At 36.1% G+C, this 18,362-nt stretch overlaps 1 protein-coding gene across 1 annotated transcript in view; it reads right to left on the reverse strand.

The window, feature by feature from the left end:
- The window catches only part of Oseg1 (intraflagellar transport protein Oseg1), a 46,452-nt gene that overhangs the window by 18,667 nt on the left and 9,423 nt on the right, over positions 1-18,362 (reverse strand). The window contains 11 exon segments of the mRNA XM_071668486.1: positions 883-1,044; positions 1,958-2,111; positions 2,353-2,471; positions 4,808-4,927; positions 7,632-7,796; positions 9,309-9,446; positions 11,208-11,351; positions 12,458-12,655; positions 14,395-14,586; positions 17,193-17,268; positions 18,266-18,345. Of these exon segments, the coding sequence (XP_071524587.1) occupies positions 883-1,044; positions 1,958-2,111; positions 2,353-2,471; positions 4,808-4,927; positions 7,632-7,796; positions 9,309-9,446; positions 11,208-11,351; positions 12,458-12,655; positions 14,395-14,586; positions 17,193-17,268; positions 18,266-18,345 (1,548 nt within the window).

The following is an 18,362-nucleotide window of genomic DNA, read 5'->3' on the forward strand; positions in this document are numbered from 1 at the left end:
TGGACTGTTATGAAGTTAAGGAATGAATATCTGACCATGTACAGCAATCAAAGCTTTAGAATGGATTTGCTGCAATTTTGTTTCACTGATATGACTCGTATGCTAAATCAACCTTAGCCACACGTGCATCATAACTGTTTAGTAAATGAACTTCAACCTGATCATCAAAACATAATCCTATGAGCTACAATTGCTGCACTACAAGACCTTAAGTAGCTAATGAATCTCAAATAAGACTGTACAACTAATGAAGAATACGATATGTACATGTGTAGAGTGTGATGGAGTAGAGTACAAAAATGAAACTAGAGGTATAAGCTTTTTGAATATTTTGAAAATCTGCTCTTCAATTTCCATGAGTCAAAACATGGAACAATTATGATGACCAATACAAATCCTGCATTATTTACTATCCTTCATTCTATAAACTCAGCCTGTCACAAGAAAATATCAATGCATTATAACATTAAAACCTGAAATGTGGCTGAACTAGTGCCTGCAGTAGGGCACACTATCTTGTGGGAAAGTGGGGTGGGATTAACAATCAGCTAGCCAAACCAGGAGAATGTCTGTTTTGTTAATCAGTATTTTTTGTTTACGATATCTTTTATGTCTATAGCTTCAACAAGTTACAAGCATGAATCTCAAAGGTTTACTGTCAAGTACAGAAAAGAGAAAAGTATTCCATGATAATTACACATAGATTATACATATTACTGTAGGATAATTGTTCTTTTGCTCACTTTAGTTACTTGCTCCCATTACCATTTCCAGAACTTATCTACTGCTATTTCAAAATCAGCTCCAAAGGGGAACTGACATCCAATTATGTATAAAGAAATCAAAAATATCACTTTCCAAATACACCCACTATGAACTTACCTGTGCCAAGTCAAACATTCTAAGATCTGTGTACATGTTCATGGCTAACTGGTCCCTACCACTTTTGCGGTACAGCTTGGCAGCTTCAGAAAATTTGCCCTCGTATGCTAAAATGTCACCTAAGAAGACACTGTTATCAACCTCCCCCTTGTGTCGACGCTCCTAAAGAACAAAAGTGGACATATATTAATCATCACATCTCTATTAATAAAACATCATAATGATGAGATATCTTCACAAGATATAAATCATGAAGTAGCATTCAATATGAAGAGATGAATAGTTCTTAATCAATACATATACTGTCTCACACTAAACATAAAGATAATAAAACGAAGAAACAATCATACTTAATCACTGTTTCCTGCATCAGCAAGTACACCAGAAAACAGATAAAGAATGACCCATCCACTCATATACACATATATATATATATATAAACGCCCAAACACGCACATATACATATCAACATACACTAATACATATGTATACATACACATAAAAAGACATATACATATATACATTTCCGGCAGTATCCCGCCCCACAGGAATAGTAGTTACAACAATATTATATGGTTGCAAGGCATGGGCTATAGATAGGGTTGTATGGAGGAGGATGGATGTGTTGGAAATGAAATGTTTGAGGACAATATGTAGTGTGAGGCAGTTTGAGTAAGAAATGAAAGCGTAAGAGAGATGTGTGGTAATAAAAAGACCATGGTTGAGACAGCAGAAGAGGGTGTGTTGAAATGGTTTGGACATATGGAACAAATGACTAAGGAAAGGGTGACAAAGAGAATATCTATTTTTCAGAGGTAAAGGGAACAAGGAGGAGCAGGAGACCAAACTGGAGGTGGAAGGATGGAGTGAAAAAGATTTTGAGCAATCAGAGCCTAAACATGCAGGAGGAACAACAAATGAAAGTAGCAATAATATAGATACACATTCCAAAATAAGCATGACTACAATATCTGGAAAGAAAACTTCCTGTGAGCATTCTGCTGTAAATGTATGAAACTATATGCTTAAAAAAATAAATGAATAAATGAACTAACAAGCATCAGGCATATGTTACCTCAATGGAATGTATCAACTCAAGGTATCTGAGGTTCTTTATACGAGTGAAGGCTTTCTTGCCAATGTTGTATTCAAGCCCTTCGAGAGCTGCTTTAGCCAAGGCTTCCCAGTCTCCATCAGTGACACCCAAACATGCTATCTCATAAGCCTCTCTGTGGAGTAAATATATAGAGAAATATGCAGCTGAAATGCTATGCAATGTGGGAGACAAATAATATGTTTTAATGATACTGGAAAAAATCAAGTGCACAAAATATATAACACATCTATGCCATGAATAAGATTCATAATCCCTGGTTGCAGTAACTAATTCTCTATGCTTTGAAGCTTGATGAAATTCATTTCAACTTTCAGACTCATGCACATAAAAGAAATCTCTGAGACAATGCATACTTGTACATCTTCTTGTCCAAATACTGATACATAGGGGCTGACTGAGGAACCTCAATTGTGGACATGCTGTAGATATGCAGACAGAAGATTTTACTGCCACTGAATCCAACTACAAAACCCTGGAAAAAGATTGATGACCTGTATACTGATATGGATTTTAATATGAATCTCAAAATCCTGGAGGAAAAAGTACATAACAAAGACTCAGATTTTTTCGATGATACGATATTGGATTACATGTTAATGGAAAGGAAAAAAATAGAGGCACATTCTGATGCATAAAACATAAATAAAAATGAGTTTCAAACATGGAGACTTCCTTCTTCCCTTGATCCATGAGAAAACAAGCCACTTACAGTTTGTCACAGATGGCACTGCACAACTATGAAATGGAGGTCAAACTACAAAAATTGTCCTTTCCTTCCCAATTTATTCTTAAAACATTTTTGGTCAATAAAGACTGACCAGTCTGGTGTTAAGCTATCCCTGTAACACATTTACCAATGCAAACCTCCACCTAACAACCCCAATTATTTAAACATAATGCCTCAGAGACTTCAAAAAATAATGCTTGCCATGAGGTACTTAAATATTTATCTATGTATCTACGTATATCTCTAATGGCCATTCTCTCCAGAAACTCCCTCAAGGGGGTGGCAATGGCAAAAGAGTCTCCATAACTGGTTAACTCCAGTGCTCCTTCTTATTCTTATCCTTCAGTGTATCACCTTTAACAGGCCAGTGGCAGAGGGAAACTCTATATCTATGTAAACTAAATCCACAGAAGTGAACTGATCCAGACAATATCTCTCCAAGAATACTGAAAGAAGTCAGCTATCAAACAGCTTTTCCAATCACCAAAATATTCAATAAATCATCATACGAAAGAAAAATGCAAAATGACTGGAAACTTGCTAATGTGATGACAATTTCCAAAAAAAGAGGAAGAAACTGCACTTCAGACTACCATCCCAATAGCCTTACTTCTGTTCTATGAAAACAGTTTGAAACAGTAATGAGAGACAAGTTCACTGATTCCCTTGAAAATAACAGACTATTATCCACATGAATTTTGAAATTTTATGAAATTGCATTTGGTGAATTTGAATGAATTCTTAGTTATATCTTAGATAATGACCCTCTAATGATATATACTTAAAGTAAGTTTTCAACAAATCACTAAGCCAAACACTGCTCAGTAAGACTAAAGCTCATGGCATAGGAAATCAAATCTATGGGTGAACAGCAGACTGGCTCTCAACAAGAAGCAACAAGTGGCGTTTGATGGGGAAGCATCTGATTCGCTTCATATGGTGAGTGGGATACCACAAGGCTCAGTTCTATAACCCAAACTTACATTTTACAGCCAATATATCAGTGTTGGGATAAATACTCCTTCATGCAAACTTCTTGCACACTGAATGTTTAATTATTTCCATTCAACACAACTTTCACTGCACCCTGTTTTTCTCCCTCACATGATTCTGCTTCCTTCTTCAGCCTTCCCCCTACAATCCTTAATTATCCTAATAATTACTACTCTGGGCATACATTATGTACATTATGTACCATACCTAAACATCACTCAAATCCAAATACACAAGATAAAAACTTATAAAAGGTTCACAAGCTATGTTGGTATTAAACCATCTTTGAAATAAAGATCATAAGAAGTTCATATTACATCAAGATAGAGGGTCAGATGACTTGCAAGAATATCCATATATTTACCATAATGGGGTTATGCACTAAATACACGCAGATATGTATTGCAAGGACTACTCATTACATCTCTTACTTAAATCATGATTATAATAAAGTTTGTACATATTAGAATAAGGGAATGTGCAATTAGAAATTATGAAACTACATTTTTCAAAGTGCTGCTATAGTGTTGGTATGAGGATGATGGCATGACATATGAAACTACAGTAACAAGTGACTTCATGAAAGCTTTGTAACACTGTACTCCCTCATTAACTTTTGGGGCTATAATTTCTATCATAAATATAACTAAAACTCAATAGGAATGCATAACTTACATAACTAATACCATGAAAAATGACAAATTTTTTTCTCTGCAAGGACATGTAAAATATTCCTAAAAATAAGCTATCAATTCAGTATGAGTTCTAATGATATGACTAATGAGAATTACAACCTCACAAGTACTACTGCAATCAATGCCATTGCCACTCCACCTACTGCTTACTTAACACAGTCCCATGCCAAGTTCTGCCAGCAAAATATCTTTAAGAATATTGTGTACTTCAGTGATCCTGAAATATCAAGAAAACTTCATATAATGGACAGTTTTGGCACCATTCAAAATGTACTGGAGTCAAATAATCTATTGATGATATACAATTACCTGAAGAGAAAAAATCAATATTCAGTGCACTGTATTCACATAATCATGACAAGTGTTAGATAAAAAAAAAAAAAAAAGAGTTACCTGCAGTTTTTGCTGGTGTGTTGGGAAGTTTGAAGCCTTTATGTTGAGGGTGTTGCTACCAGAAAAGCACAGCATTTCTTCACAACTGGTATTCCAGGCTACACTGTTGGCATTAGGCTCCTGTTGAAACATATGCAGTAAGATGAGATGTCTCCTTTCTATGAATTTCATAAAAAAAATTAACTTGTTGCTAAGGACACTGCATATCTTGAAATATGCTATATGTGCAGATACTTCACAATTCAATAAAAAATTGGCTTCTCATATTTGTCTCAATAACTGAGGTTGTAATGACAACAGTATTGAGAATAAAATTACCCTTGTCATAAATTGGCTCCTCCTATTTCTCAATAACTGTGGTTGTAATGACAACAATACTGAGAATAAAATTACCTTTATGAAAAAAGATTCATTTCTGTGCTTGGCATGGACACAAAAGCCACAGTGTATACAAAATTCTTGTCAGCCCCCCATACATTCTGATAGGCGATATCATTCTTATATCTTATTACTTTCTCATTTCTCCTTTGGCCTTGATTACCACTGCAGACATATGGGCATGAAACTGGTAAGGTTCCTGTAGTATTCTAATTCCATGCCCTCGGTCATTAGAGTCTTAATCTCCTAAATGAGGTAAGGCACTGATGCAGCATTGCAGGAAGTAACTGCCTGATCATGCATTTTGAGCACCAGGTGCACCAAGAATTGTCATATATACCCACATTTTCTTGCTTCCTGTTGAGAATTCAGGCTTTCTCCTCCTTAGAATGGTACGAACCAATCTTGAAGCACATATAAAAGATACACAACATCAAGAAGCAAAGTTCCTAAACTGAAGTGGCACCCCAGAAGAGTACAGAAAGAACAGCATTCCCTCAAGATAGCTTAAGGCACACTGAGATAGATTGCTGGTGCTCCCACCATTAAAAAACTAGTCTCAGTGACTAGATGTACAATGAATTCACCTTGAGAGCATCATGTGTTTGTAACCACAATAAACCTTGGCTGTGTATCACCTTAGAAAATATATGGGGGTGGACACTGTAGCATTGCAAAGCAATACATGAATTCTATGACATTTCCATATGAAAGATTACAGGTTGTCAATGAGTAAGGGATAATACATTATCTTAACATTTAACATCACAGGCAGTAGATATGAAATAATAATGATAACAAATATAATGAAACTTAAAGAAACAATGATAATAAAGTAATAATAATACAGAAACACTGAGTAGAAGTAGTAGGTATGAACATTAGGAAGGAGCCATAGTTAGTAGGAGTCAGGATGAACATTAGGTAGAAGCCTCTACAAACACTGCACTAAAGTTGCCCTCTGCCAGTGGTTTGTTAAAAGTAATGCACTACAGGCTAAGAAGTGGCACTGGAGTTCACTAGTTATGGAGACTATTGCAGTGACCAACCCCCCTCAGGGAGTTCCAGCTCAGAAAAGGCATCAGAGATAAAGAAATAAAACATATTATTTATATGATTAATATTTTTTTTCAAATATGTTCACCATTTCCTGCATTAGCAAGCTAGTGTTAGGAAAAGAAAAAGAACAGCTTCATTTGCTCATATCCATTCTCTAGCTGTCATGTATAATGCACAAATCCAGAGCCCCCCCTCCACACCCAACCCCAAAAGACCTTTCTGTGGTTTCCCCTGACCAATTCATATCCCTGGTTCAACCCACTGACAGCATGTCAGAAAGACCTTTCTTTGCACTGATCCATTTTTGTGCCATTTTTAGTAGAAGAAGAAAGATAGGGCTCCATTTCAGCCACAAGCCCTTCCATTATGAGAACAGAACAGCTGGAAGCATCCTGATCTGTGAAGCAACTGTTAATTTTCTTTCTTGTCAGTCCACAAGCAAAGGTCATTACTGTCACTCATAACACAAATCAAAATTCTTATTTTTTTTGAGGAATTAGGACATGTCCTAAATCTACAATCAGTAAAGTGCAAATCTGAATGTGCATGGAGGAAGTGTTTTTACACCATGACAAGAAAAGAGAGACTAAATACAAGAGTGTGCAAGGCATGCATGGGAAAGAGTGAAGTGGAGTGATGTGGTATACAGGGGGTGAAGTGCTGCCAGTGGACTAAACCAGTGCATTTGGAGCAGCTGGGATAAACCAGAGAAAGGTCTGTGGAGTCTGGTTGTGGATAGAGAGCTTTGATTTTGGTGCATTACACATGAGAATGGATGGGAACAAATGAAGATATTTCTTCATCTGTTTTTGGTGCTACCTCTAATTTGAAAAACAACAAACAAGAATGGAAAAAATATGAGCCTCTGATAGCTTCAACTTTTTGACTGGGAAACTCTCTCTTTTTTCTCTCTACCTCTAGCTACTCTTTGCATACCTAAGAAACATCATATGCATTCTCTTCCAGTTTTTATAATAATCATGTGAATCTTTGCTTCCAGGCACTTTTGCACAAATTTTTTTTGTCTATCTGTCTCCCCATCTCTTTATTTAATATCTTTGACACAAGATATTTTAGATCCTTTTGAAATGTCTTACTGCCTCTTGCTGCATAGTAGTTTTTTTCCAGCCAATCATGGGAATAGAATGACCTTATCACATCTGTAACAGTGCTGAAGCAATTTTTTCTTGCATTTTTTTCTATATCACAAACTCCATGGTACTAAATTCCATCATATCAAGGGTTTACTAATATAATTCTCTTGCCAATCACCCCACTAGCATGGAAAACAGCAAACAAATGTGAAAAATGAAAAAGAAAAGACATACTATTTAACTGATAATTTTTCTAATATGTCTAATAACATTAAACAGAATTAGCATTTTACCTGAAAGTGTAACTCAGATGTCTTTACATCATAAACAAGGAGAGTGTTGTGCTCATCAACAACAGCCAATTTCTGCCGAGAAGAGCTCAGGTCCAGGCAACGGATTGCTGCAGGTACCTTTAGCAAAGGCACAGGAAATGCATTGTCCAGGAAAATCTTCAGAACCTGAGGATATGATAGAATATAAAAGCCAATTAATTAACTTTGTTTTCATTTACATGAGGAGGATCAAGTACATGAACCCTCTCAGTTTACTCACAGATATATCATCAAATCATGCCCAATGTAATAAAGTGAACATGAACCCCCACTGAAATATAAACACTTCCTAATTCTTTACGATGCATGATTAAGTGATTCATCAGTAAAATTAACATATCAATTCACATCTCCACCCTTACACAGAAATGATCCCAAAATCACTCCTCTAACACCCTTATCTAAAATTCCTCTAAGTTTTAACAGTTCATTCATAATTTGTCCCACTCTTTTGCAATCAACCACTTTTTTTGTGTGGCTTTCTTTACACCTTCATCAGTCAATTGTCTGCCTATGCAGCCTTATCATTTCTTTCAAACATTTCTTCACACTACATATCTTTCTTACATCTTTACTCTTTACCCTATCTGCTTTCCTCTTTTTAAACATCCTTCTCTATAGTTCTCATTATTCATCTGTCTAGACTTATGAAAACTATGCTTTTACATCCATATGTTAGATTTGGGACAAACAAAATTTATCATTCAAGCTTCTTGCACATTCTGTGCTTAAATTCCTCCTAATCACTATCTTCTCCCTTGTATTACTCTCACCATCAGTTCTCCCAGTCTAATCCATTCTGATCATTGCTCTCAAATAATCCTATAATCACAAATGCCCTATGGTATGTCTTCATTTAACTATCGACTGCCCTTCTCTTTCAAAAACAAGAGTTTTTCTTCCTAACATCCTCCTCTGACAGACATCATCAAAGCACTTTGCCTTTCCTCTGACTTCTCCTCTTGTTCAACTACATTATTTACATTCCATTGGATTAGGCTGTATTTCTTCAAAGATCCTCATTCTCTCCTTTTATTCACATGCACCAGCTTTTTAATCTTTATATAGGAGTTTCTTTTCCACATTCTGTGCCTTCTATTCCCCACTATTTTATGAAAGATTTATGGATTCATTGATTACCCCAACACTGAAGTGTTGAACAAACCCACATAGTCCTGTTCTTAAGTTCCATATAGCATTTTCCATTGATTAGCCTTAGTTTGCCTTTTGTGCAAATGCATCTATAGATACTGTACAATTTGAGAACAAAATAAGCGAGCATATTCTTAAATAAGCAACATACTAAGAACAATGAAGAGGATTACATAATTACCTTAGTAAAAAATTCAAAGAAAAATAGTACCCCTTATTTTAACAGAAATGTGGCAGTAAGTATAAAACTTATCTAAAAGAATACTAGTACTTGCTGAGAATAAGACAAATTGGTAATATTTTGCTATGTACACGCTTGACTGCACATATTATCCAAGTAACCAACAGCAACTAGTGGCTCCTTACTAAAAAATTGGGTGAAATTTATGCCAACAGAATGTATCAAATCTTTTTTAATTCATAACAAACCATCAAAGAACATTTCAGTATTATATGAATATACTCTAAGTATCACTTCTGTCATACCTGACCATTCTTAAGACCAAGAAGGAGACCTTCTCTGTTGGCTGGCCCACCAACAACTTTGATGTATCGAATTAAGGAATCCATTTGCCATTCACGTTCCTTTACACCATTAAAGTTGAGACACTGCAAGCGCTTTTCCTGCAGAAACAATGCAACATTAATTTTTACTAAAACCATCATTCTACCAGTAATGATAAATTTGGAAGGGCACTTCAATCCTTTCAATGATATAAAACCAAGGCAAGCACAGTAGGATGTTCTTCTCAATCTAGCCAATCAATAACTTCAATTATGTGAATATTTCAAAAGTTTTTGGCTGGCCATAAATGGTAACCTAAATAAAGGATGAGTCACTGGAGCTGCCATGAAGCCTTAGTAACCCTCCAGTAACCAAGGGGGATAGCTACACCCTTTTTCTGGGACTTGCCCTGTCTGATACACATCTGCAGCAACTAGCGCTGCAACCTCCACTATCTGTCTGCTCTGCAGATCATGGTATGCCACACCATGTTCCCATCACCCACGTAGCAATCTTATATCTTCAAAAATAAGGAGAATGTTGGATGAGGTTATCAGATGGAGACTAGAATCTCTAATTCTCATTCATCTGAAGAGAACTGTATTTTTCTTGCTTCTCTTACACTAATGCAAAAAAGAACTGTATATCAGTCTCAGTGATAACACACATCAATTTATAAGGATATCTATTTTCCATGAACAGATATATTGAAAACATCTATTAAATCCAAGAAATTATTGGGATTTTCCTCCACTCTCATCGCAGCATGATATTTCCATTTTGCTATCTCAGACATCTAAAGGATAACTAACATACAGAAGGGAAAAATAAATGATCTACTGCATGTTAACAATTAGCTTATGGTAGAGGACAACATTAACACCAATATTTATGTTGCAACACCTCACACTACATTTTTAAGAATTCAAAATCCCTAACTTTATAATCTACAGTGTACAGGAAACAAAAAGAGAAGGTATATGTACCATCTGCAATGAATTAACACAAACAAAAAGTTTCATTGAGTATAATATTAATAGGACAAAAGTTATCAGGAAACTATACAAAGTTCTGGGTATGAACAAAGTAACAAGTAAGATATCAATAATTTTTAACAGTACACTGGCGACTGCAAAATGCTCAATGTTGACTAAGAAAATAAAAGATTGCAATGCCATAGCTAGAAGTGTGAAGGCTTGACAGAATATATTGAAGTTCATGAAGTACTGACCAGGCCATCGTCATCGTCCCACTGGCCTAAAAATATACTAAAAAGGAAGAGATTTTCCTATTCTCAATGAGATATATTCACAGTGCACTAGTAAAGTAATGTTAGCATATTCTTTATACAAATTTTCAAACAGTCCCTCAAAAAATATATATGTTGTGTAACTTATTTTCACATTTATAATTTCCCTGAGCCAATTTCTGTAAATGAGTCCTAGTGTTACCTGTTACCCACAACCTTTCTAAAGGCTCCTGCAGCCCAAGGCTCCACTACCTCCAGTAGCAGGTAAAGTCCAGCAACACCTACAGCACAGTAATTCCTCATATATGAAACATCTTCCAATTAGTTTGATTATGAAAATGATCCCATTATATATTATCATGCAACATTATACGATTTTTCGTTTCCTACATTAAATTCATTTTCTATTTGTTCTCACTCTCCAGTGAAACACAACAAGAAGTGAACATTACCAATTAATGTGAACTATACATAACCTTGCCAAATCAAAGAAACAAATGTCTATCAATACATGAACCATACCCAAAATTGTTAGGAATACAGCAGCTTTGACAATACCTACCTAAACCTTAAATCATCTGTCTAATGGTATTAACTTTAACTTTAGACTCACTATTAAACACTGGCATACCTGACAAAGAACAATATGATTGGTGCACACAACAAGAAGATTGCAGTCCAAGCGTTGGTTAATTTTTTCTCGTACACGGTAGTGCATGTCTGATGCATCTTGGGAGTATAGTTCATAGATTATAATCCTCTCTGGGAGCTGAACCTGTTTTAAAAAAGTCACATATCAAGCATATATGACTCAGGATTGAGTCCCTAAAGTCTGGAAAAGATTCTACACTGCTTATCCAACCATGAATAAACAATATAATATTTCAAAGAAATAAGATAATTTCTTTTTCTTGAACATTTTCCCAGAAACAAAAATATATACCCTTTGTTGCAGCCTGGTCTGTGCATAGATTAAATTCTAATGACTACAACATCATAAGGTAATCCTATTCAGGAAGTGAAAAATCAAAACCAGCCTAAATTTACATACCATTTGGTTATCATATCAGGCTGGTGCCCAGAGATGCTCAGCATACAGACATTTATGATCCAGAGTGCTGCAAGAGCTAGTATAAATAACAGATAGTAGTGAAGAACATCTACATCATACTTACATGAGCAAAAAGCAAATGGAAAATTAATCTTCTGTCCCTTAATGTACATTTTCCTCATTATTCAATCTGGCATAACTGTGTGCCCAATAGAAAGGAAATCTTGAATTATGAAAGTGGTATAAGACCCATTGCAACAGAAAAAGCATTTTCTGGCTGATAAAATACGTCAAACTCACTTTAATAAGGAATATCTTATATTTACTTATTTTAAATCTTTGAAAAATAAGATTAAAACACATATCTTAGGATAAAAGTTAAATTATTCCATTTTACAGTGAATCACCTACAGATGCCATCTCAGAACAGGTAACACTGTTTCTGATGTTATCAATATTTGGGCCTCCTTTCTTAGGGATTCTGGTTAGAATTAAGGTATGGCACTTGACAGACTTAGGCAAACGTGTGATTTCTAAAGTTAAGTCCTTCAGCGATCCCACTTTCTTTGTATACATGCAATGTCTGAACACTTTTGAAGAAAATGTCTGCAGTGTACTGACCCATAAAATGAGACATCAAAAATTCATTTACACTCAACAGGTAAAACTCACTTTATGTAACCATTTTCAAAAATGAAATGGATTTACACATCTAGCATTCAACAGATTAAACACTGAATCTCTATAAGCTTAAGGCTGTTTCAGAGATTAACTGGATTTACACAGGTAGTATGCAGCAAATTTGAAACAGTGAATCTATATAAACTTACAGCCAAACGGTGTTTGTATATGGCAATCTTTTTGACGAGATCCCGACACTTAATTCTCACTTTTTGTTCAGTGATTAGATGCTGAATAATCACATCAGTCATATTTTCTCGGAAAGCATAACGTTCTTTATAGAGTCCATGAACAGTAGAGAAGATCAGCTGATAGTAAGCAATAGTCCCATCTTGACAACCAATTGCCTGGAAGTAAGTATTATTACAGCAACATAAGTCAAATTTTTACAAAATCTATACCATTCCTATTATACAACCCCAAAAAACCTTGATGGAGATCTTGTAGCTTCAAGGCTGCACAACAATTAGTAGTAGAGGATGGAGGAAGGAGCCAAATGAGGACTTTTTCTCCTAAGGCATATTCATCTGTTCCTGATGCTACCCTACTCACACAGAAAATAGCAAACATGTATTCCAGTACACTGCAAGTGAAAAGTCACCTTTGGCAGGGCTATAGCAATGGCAGTATAGTCTTGTCAAAGACCATAGCATTCCAAAGAAGTCTTCATTTCCCTGTTACTGGAGGTAACACACCCTTGGGTTGCATGAGTCTTGAAAAGAGGTACTGGGTAACATCAGGACTCTTTCACTGAAATAGTTCCGCAGTAATTACAAATAAATGAATAACATTATATCTTTCTTCTTTCATACTATTCGCCATTTCCTGCATTAGTGAGGTAGCGTTAGGCACAGAGGACTGGGCCTTTGAGGGAATATCCTCACCTGGCCCCCTTCTCTGTTCCTTCTTTTAGAAAATTAAAAGAAATGAGATGGGAGGATTTCCGCCCCCCGCTCCTCCCTTCCCTTTTAGTCGCCTTCTACGACACGCAGGGAATACGTGGGAAGAATTCTTTCTCCCCTATCCCCAGGGATATCCTTAGTTTAAATCATTTCAGCACACCCAAATCAGTTCTCTTATATATACTCCTTTTACAACTACATCTCTCTCTTACTCTATCATTTCCTATTCAATAAACCTTCCTCACAAACAGTCCTGAATTATTTCATTACCTACACATATACCCTGTTCCTTATTTTTTCATCTAGGGTCCATGCCTCACATCCATGCAACACCATCAGGATTACTATACTATCAAACATACCCATCTTTGCACTCACAAGGAGAGATCTCTCTCTTCATACACTCTTAAATGTGCCCAAGACATTAGTTCCCTCACCCATCCTATGGTTCCCTTCAGCTTCCATGGTTCCACTCACTACCTTATCAACTCCAAGGTATCTAAAATGCACCACTTCCTCCAGGTTCTCCCCATTCAAACTTACATCCAAACTAACCTATCTCTCTCTACTGCTAAACCTAATAAACATGCTTTTATTCACATCTACTCTCAACTTCCTCCTCTCATACACTCTCCTAAACTCAGAATCCATCTTCAGCAGTTTGTCACTCAAACATAAATGACTCAGCTTCGAAGATCCCCCAACCCCAACAGACCGCAGGTTCACTCTTCTTTCCAAGGCCCTCAAATTTAACTCCTTCACCACCCCATCCATAAACAGATTGAAATTCAAGGACATGCAAGTTCATTCAAATAACTGACAGACCGGCAGAATAAAGAAATTTCTACAAAATAAGTACTTTACTAGATGTCTTTAAAGCAGACATATATAATATAATTAAAGCAAAGCCAATAATCCATGGTCTATATTGACTTACATAATTAATCATTATCATATCTATTTTAAGACATCAATCTGTATACTGTCATAACTTAAATCTCTACTCATAATCTGTTTGAGAAAGACATGTGTACATTAGTGGACTGATAAGTACTAAGCAATTTAGTGCCTTTTTTCATGATAAAGAGATCAGTTCAAAGCAATCAGATTTCTATAACTCTTTGGAGAGAGATTATCATAAAGTTATATGATAAAACTCAACATGTCAAGCACTTAGTACTTACTACAAAGTTAGAGTCTGGTCGAGCAGCACAGCACCACACCCAGGAAGATTGTTCTCCAATAGTCCCAAGTTTAACCCCCTCTCTGGTGTAAAGGAGGCAAGCTTTGTTGGAACCCCCAACAAGTAGGTATTCTCCTCTACTGAAGTAGTTTACACAGCACGGGTCAAATCCAAGAGGTCTTTCCTTTCCAACCTAGAGACACAAAAAATAATGGCCATCATAACCGTACAGTACCCACCTTTTTTCCTCATACTTGATCACTGTTCCTGCATCCATTCTCCAGCTGTCATGTGCAATCCTTTGAAATCTCAGCTTCCTATCCACAAACAGGCTCCACAGAACTTTCCATGATTTACCCTGGCAGCTTCACATGCCCTGGTCCTGTCCATTGACATCATGTCAACCCCTGTATACCACATCATTCCAAATCACCTTCCCATGCATGCCTTTTACTCTCCTGCATATTCAGGCCCTGATCACTGAAAATCATTTTCACTCAATCCATCCATTTCCAATCTGGTCTAGCCCTTCTCTTTGTTCCATACACTTCTGACACATACATCCTCTTTGTTTACCCCTCTTCATTCATTCTATCAATATATCAAATCATTTCAGCACATCCTCTTCAACTCTCTACCTATTAAGCTTTCTATACTACAAATTATTTTTCATCTTGGATATTGAAAAGAATTATCCAGTCTTCAGATATTACATGTAAAAATACAAAAAGATGAGTGAAGACTCGTATTCAAACACTTTATTATCATTAACTCTAATTCTACTTCTAAAATTATGTCTATTTGCACATCTATTATCATTAATCTGTTCCTAATTCCTTGGATCAATTCAGGTATATATAGCCTATGCATAACTACAGCCTAAATCCACTGTCAAAGTGACATATAAACTTCCACACATACGTGTTTTCATTTTTATCTTTACACAATAACTTGATTCATCAAAAAAGACCCATGTTTTCAATTCTTCACTTCTATACACAAATAGTCTCAAATGCATTCAGTCCCAAATCATTCCTCTTGCATTCTCATCTGCAATATCACTAGCCCTTTACAATATTCTGACTCTATCCATCAATCCCATCTAAAGGCTACTTTTCCTTAAACCAGCAAGTCTTTAAGTACTACAATATAAAACAAGAAATTCTAGTGAAAAGTTGTGAGTTTTCCACTACGACAAGGATGGCCTTGAGCTGAGGCCTTGAATATGGGGTCTACATCAACCAAATAGTGTACTCTTTAGAATAAAATTCTTTATTTGAAAAATCAGAACGCAATACAGGATTTTGATCCAGGACATTAAATGTGGAGCAGATGATTTGAATGGATGGATTTGGGTGAGAAATGGAAGAGGGAGTGATAATTGGATGTGGGGTCCTGGCTGTAAATGATAATGGTAAATGAATATGTGAAAAGTGTGCAGCGACAGGCATGAGTGTTGTGAGTTCATACTTTACTTATGTATATGCTTAGAAGTATCCATGGTATAAACAGAGGGAAGGCAGTATACACAAGAGTCAATTATCATCAAAAATTACTATGACAGGAAGTGTGAATGATGTGCAGTTTAAGACAGGGTTAGGATGGGGTTTATATCATATCATATGGTGGAATTATGGAGTTTAGCCTTTTACTGCAGAAAGTATAGGATGAGAAATGTGGATGAACATACAAGGAATAAGAGCAAAACCTGAGAAGTAAAACTGTGAAATTTAACTTCTAAGAGGACTTAAGCAAAGATAATCCAAAACTTTGAGATGAGTTTGAGGTGATGTGTAGGAAATTACAGCATTACTAATGGCTGCCTTGAAGGCATGGGGCATCACAAGTACATCACATTCGTTCACACTCAGTCTCTAGCTGGTAGCGCTAGGAAAAGACAACAAAGGCCACATTCGTTCACACTCAGTCTCTAGCTGTCATGTGTAATGCACCAAAACTACAGCTCCCTTTCACATCCAGGCCCCACAAAACTTTCCATGGTTTACCCCAGATGCTTCACATGCCCTAGTTTAATCTATTGACAGCACATCCACCCCGGTATACCACATCATTCCAGTTCATTCTATTCCTTGCACACCTTTCACCCTCCTGTATGTTCAGGCCCCATTTGCTCAAAATCTTTTTCACTCCATCCTCCCACCTCCAATTTGGTCTCCCACTTCTCGTTTCCTTCACCTCTGACATACATATCCTCTTTGTCAATCTTTCCTCACTAATTCTCTCCATGTGACAAATCCATTTCAATACACCCTCTTATGTTCTCTCAACCACTCTCTTTTTATTACCACACATCTCTCTCACCCTTTCATTACTTACTTGACCAAAACACTTCACACCACATATTGTCCTCAAACACTTCATTTCCAAACATCCACTCTCCTCCACACAACCCTATCTATAGCCCATGCCTCGCAACCATATAACATTGTTGGAACCCCTATTCCTTCAAGCATACCCGTTTTTGTTCGAAATAACATTCTCGCTTTCCATATATTCTTCAATGCTCCCAAAAAACTTTCTTTTGACACTCAATCGCCATTTCCCATGTAAACAAGGTAGTGCCAGGAACAGACGAAGAAAGGCCACATCCTCTCACATCCTTTCTCTAGCCATTGTGTTGTGTAATGCACCACTAAAACCATAGCTCCTTATCCACATCCAGGCCCCCCAGAACTTTCCATATATTAACTTAAGTAAAACTCTTTTGCCTTCATACAAGTTTGCCATTTCCCATATCAGGAAGGTACCCAGCCAATTATAGCCAACTACAGTCATTACCTGTTTTCCACTAAGGGTATAAAATGAGAGATTTTGTCCCCAGTCTGCTACACAAAGTACATCAACTGGCTCATCCCTGTAAAATAAAAAATATATGTATGTATACACACAGAAAGTATGAGATCCATCAGTGAAGACTTTCTTTTTAGTAGAATGCTTATCAATTTTTGCAGTTAAAAGATAAATAGTGTATATCTGAATTTACGTATATAAAAAAATCAGAGGTAAAAAAAAGAATACCTTCAAAACAATCATCAGAAAATGATTTCAAAATCTTGAAAAGTTTTTTTAACTTAATGCTCTCACATTGGAATCTGCTTGCATGTTAAAAACAGAATGAATAAATATCTAGCTTTACTCCAAGGCTTGATTCAGAAAAAGGTAATTCATGTTGCCATGGCTGATGATTTCCTGACAGCTTTTTGAAGATTAATAAGGTGCTAAGGAAGATGCAAAAAATGTTAATGATATACACAATGATGCATCTGATACAATAACATAAATAAAAGCACATTCTGTTTTCCAAATAATAAAATACAAGGTTGTTATATAGACACAAAAAAAAAGCTTCAGGTTGTGTTTAAAGGACAAAAATCATGTGCAAGGAGGGAATTCCACAAATCACAAAAGGTGCAAAAGGGAAAACATTATATAAGGGCAGAAACAACTTTCACAATACAACTTAAGAACAAAACTCAACAGTGAAGTTAAAGTTCTTATCTCACTATACTATATTCTTTCATGAACTCTTTGAATGAATTTTCTCTGTACCATCCATAAATATGCATCAGGAATCTATTCATAAGTAACCCTGATCATCTACATCTTGAATATCCAAATGATTCCCAATAATACCAAGTACTGTACATAACTCCTAAGTGGGATGCAAACATGGTTGAGTGCAATTTTAAAAGTTGCACAGAGAAAGCAGGTGGCCTTACTATAAAAAAACAGTGCTGCAGTCAAGGGTGAATTTGTATGTTTGTGCAAGAGAAGCACTTCTTCAAGAATATTATTCATGGACTAACACACTTCATATATCAAAAATAAATTCACACTATCAGAAAACTTACTTTGAGGGGTTCCATGCTAGTGACCAAACAGGAGAACTAGTGCCTCCTGGTCGTTCAATTCTCATTTTCTCTTCCCCTACCTAAAACATATGAATAT

Source organism: Panulirus ornatus, chromosome 13 (assembly GCF_036320965.1).
Source record: "Panulirus ornatus isolate Po-2019 chromosome 13, ASM3632096v1, whole genome shotgun sequence".
Classification (NCBI taxonomy): Eukaryota; Metazoa; Arthropoda; class Malacostraca; order Decapoda; family Palinuridae; genus Panulirus; species Panulirus ornatus.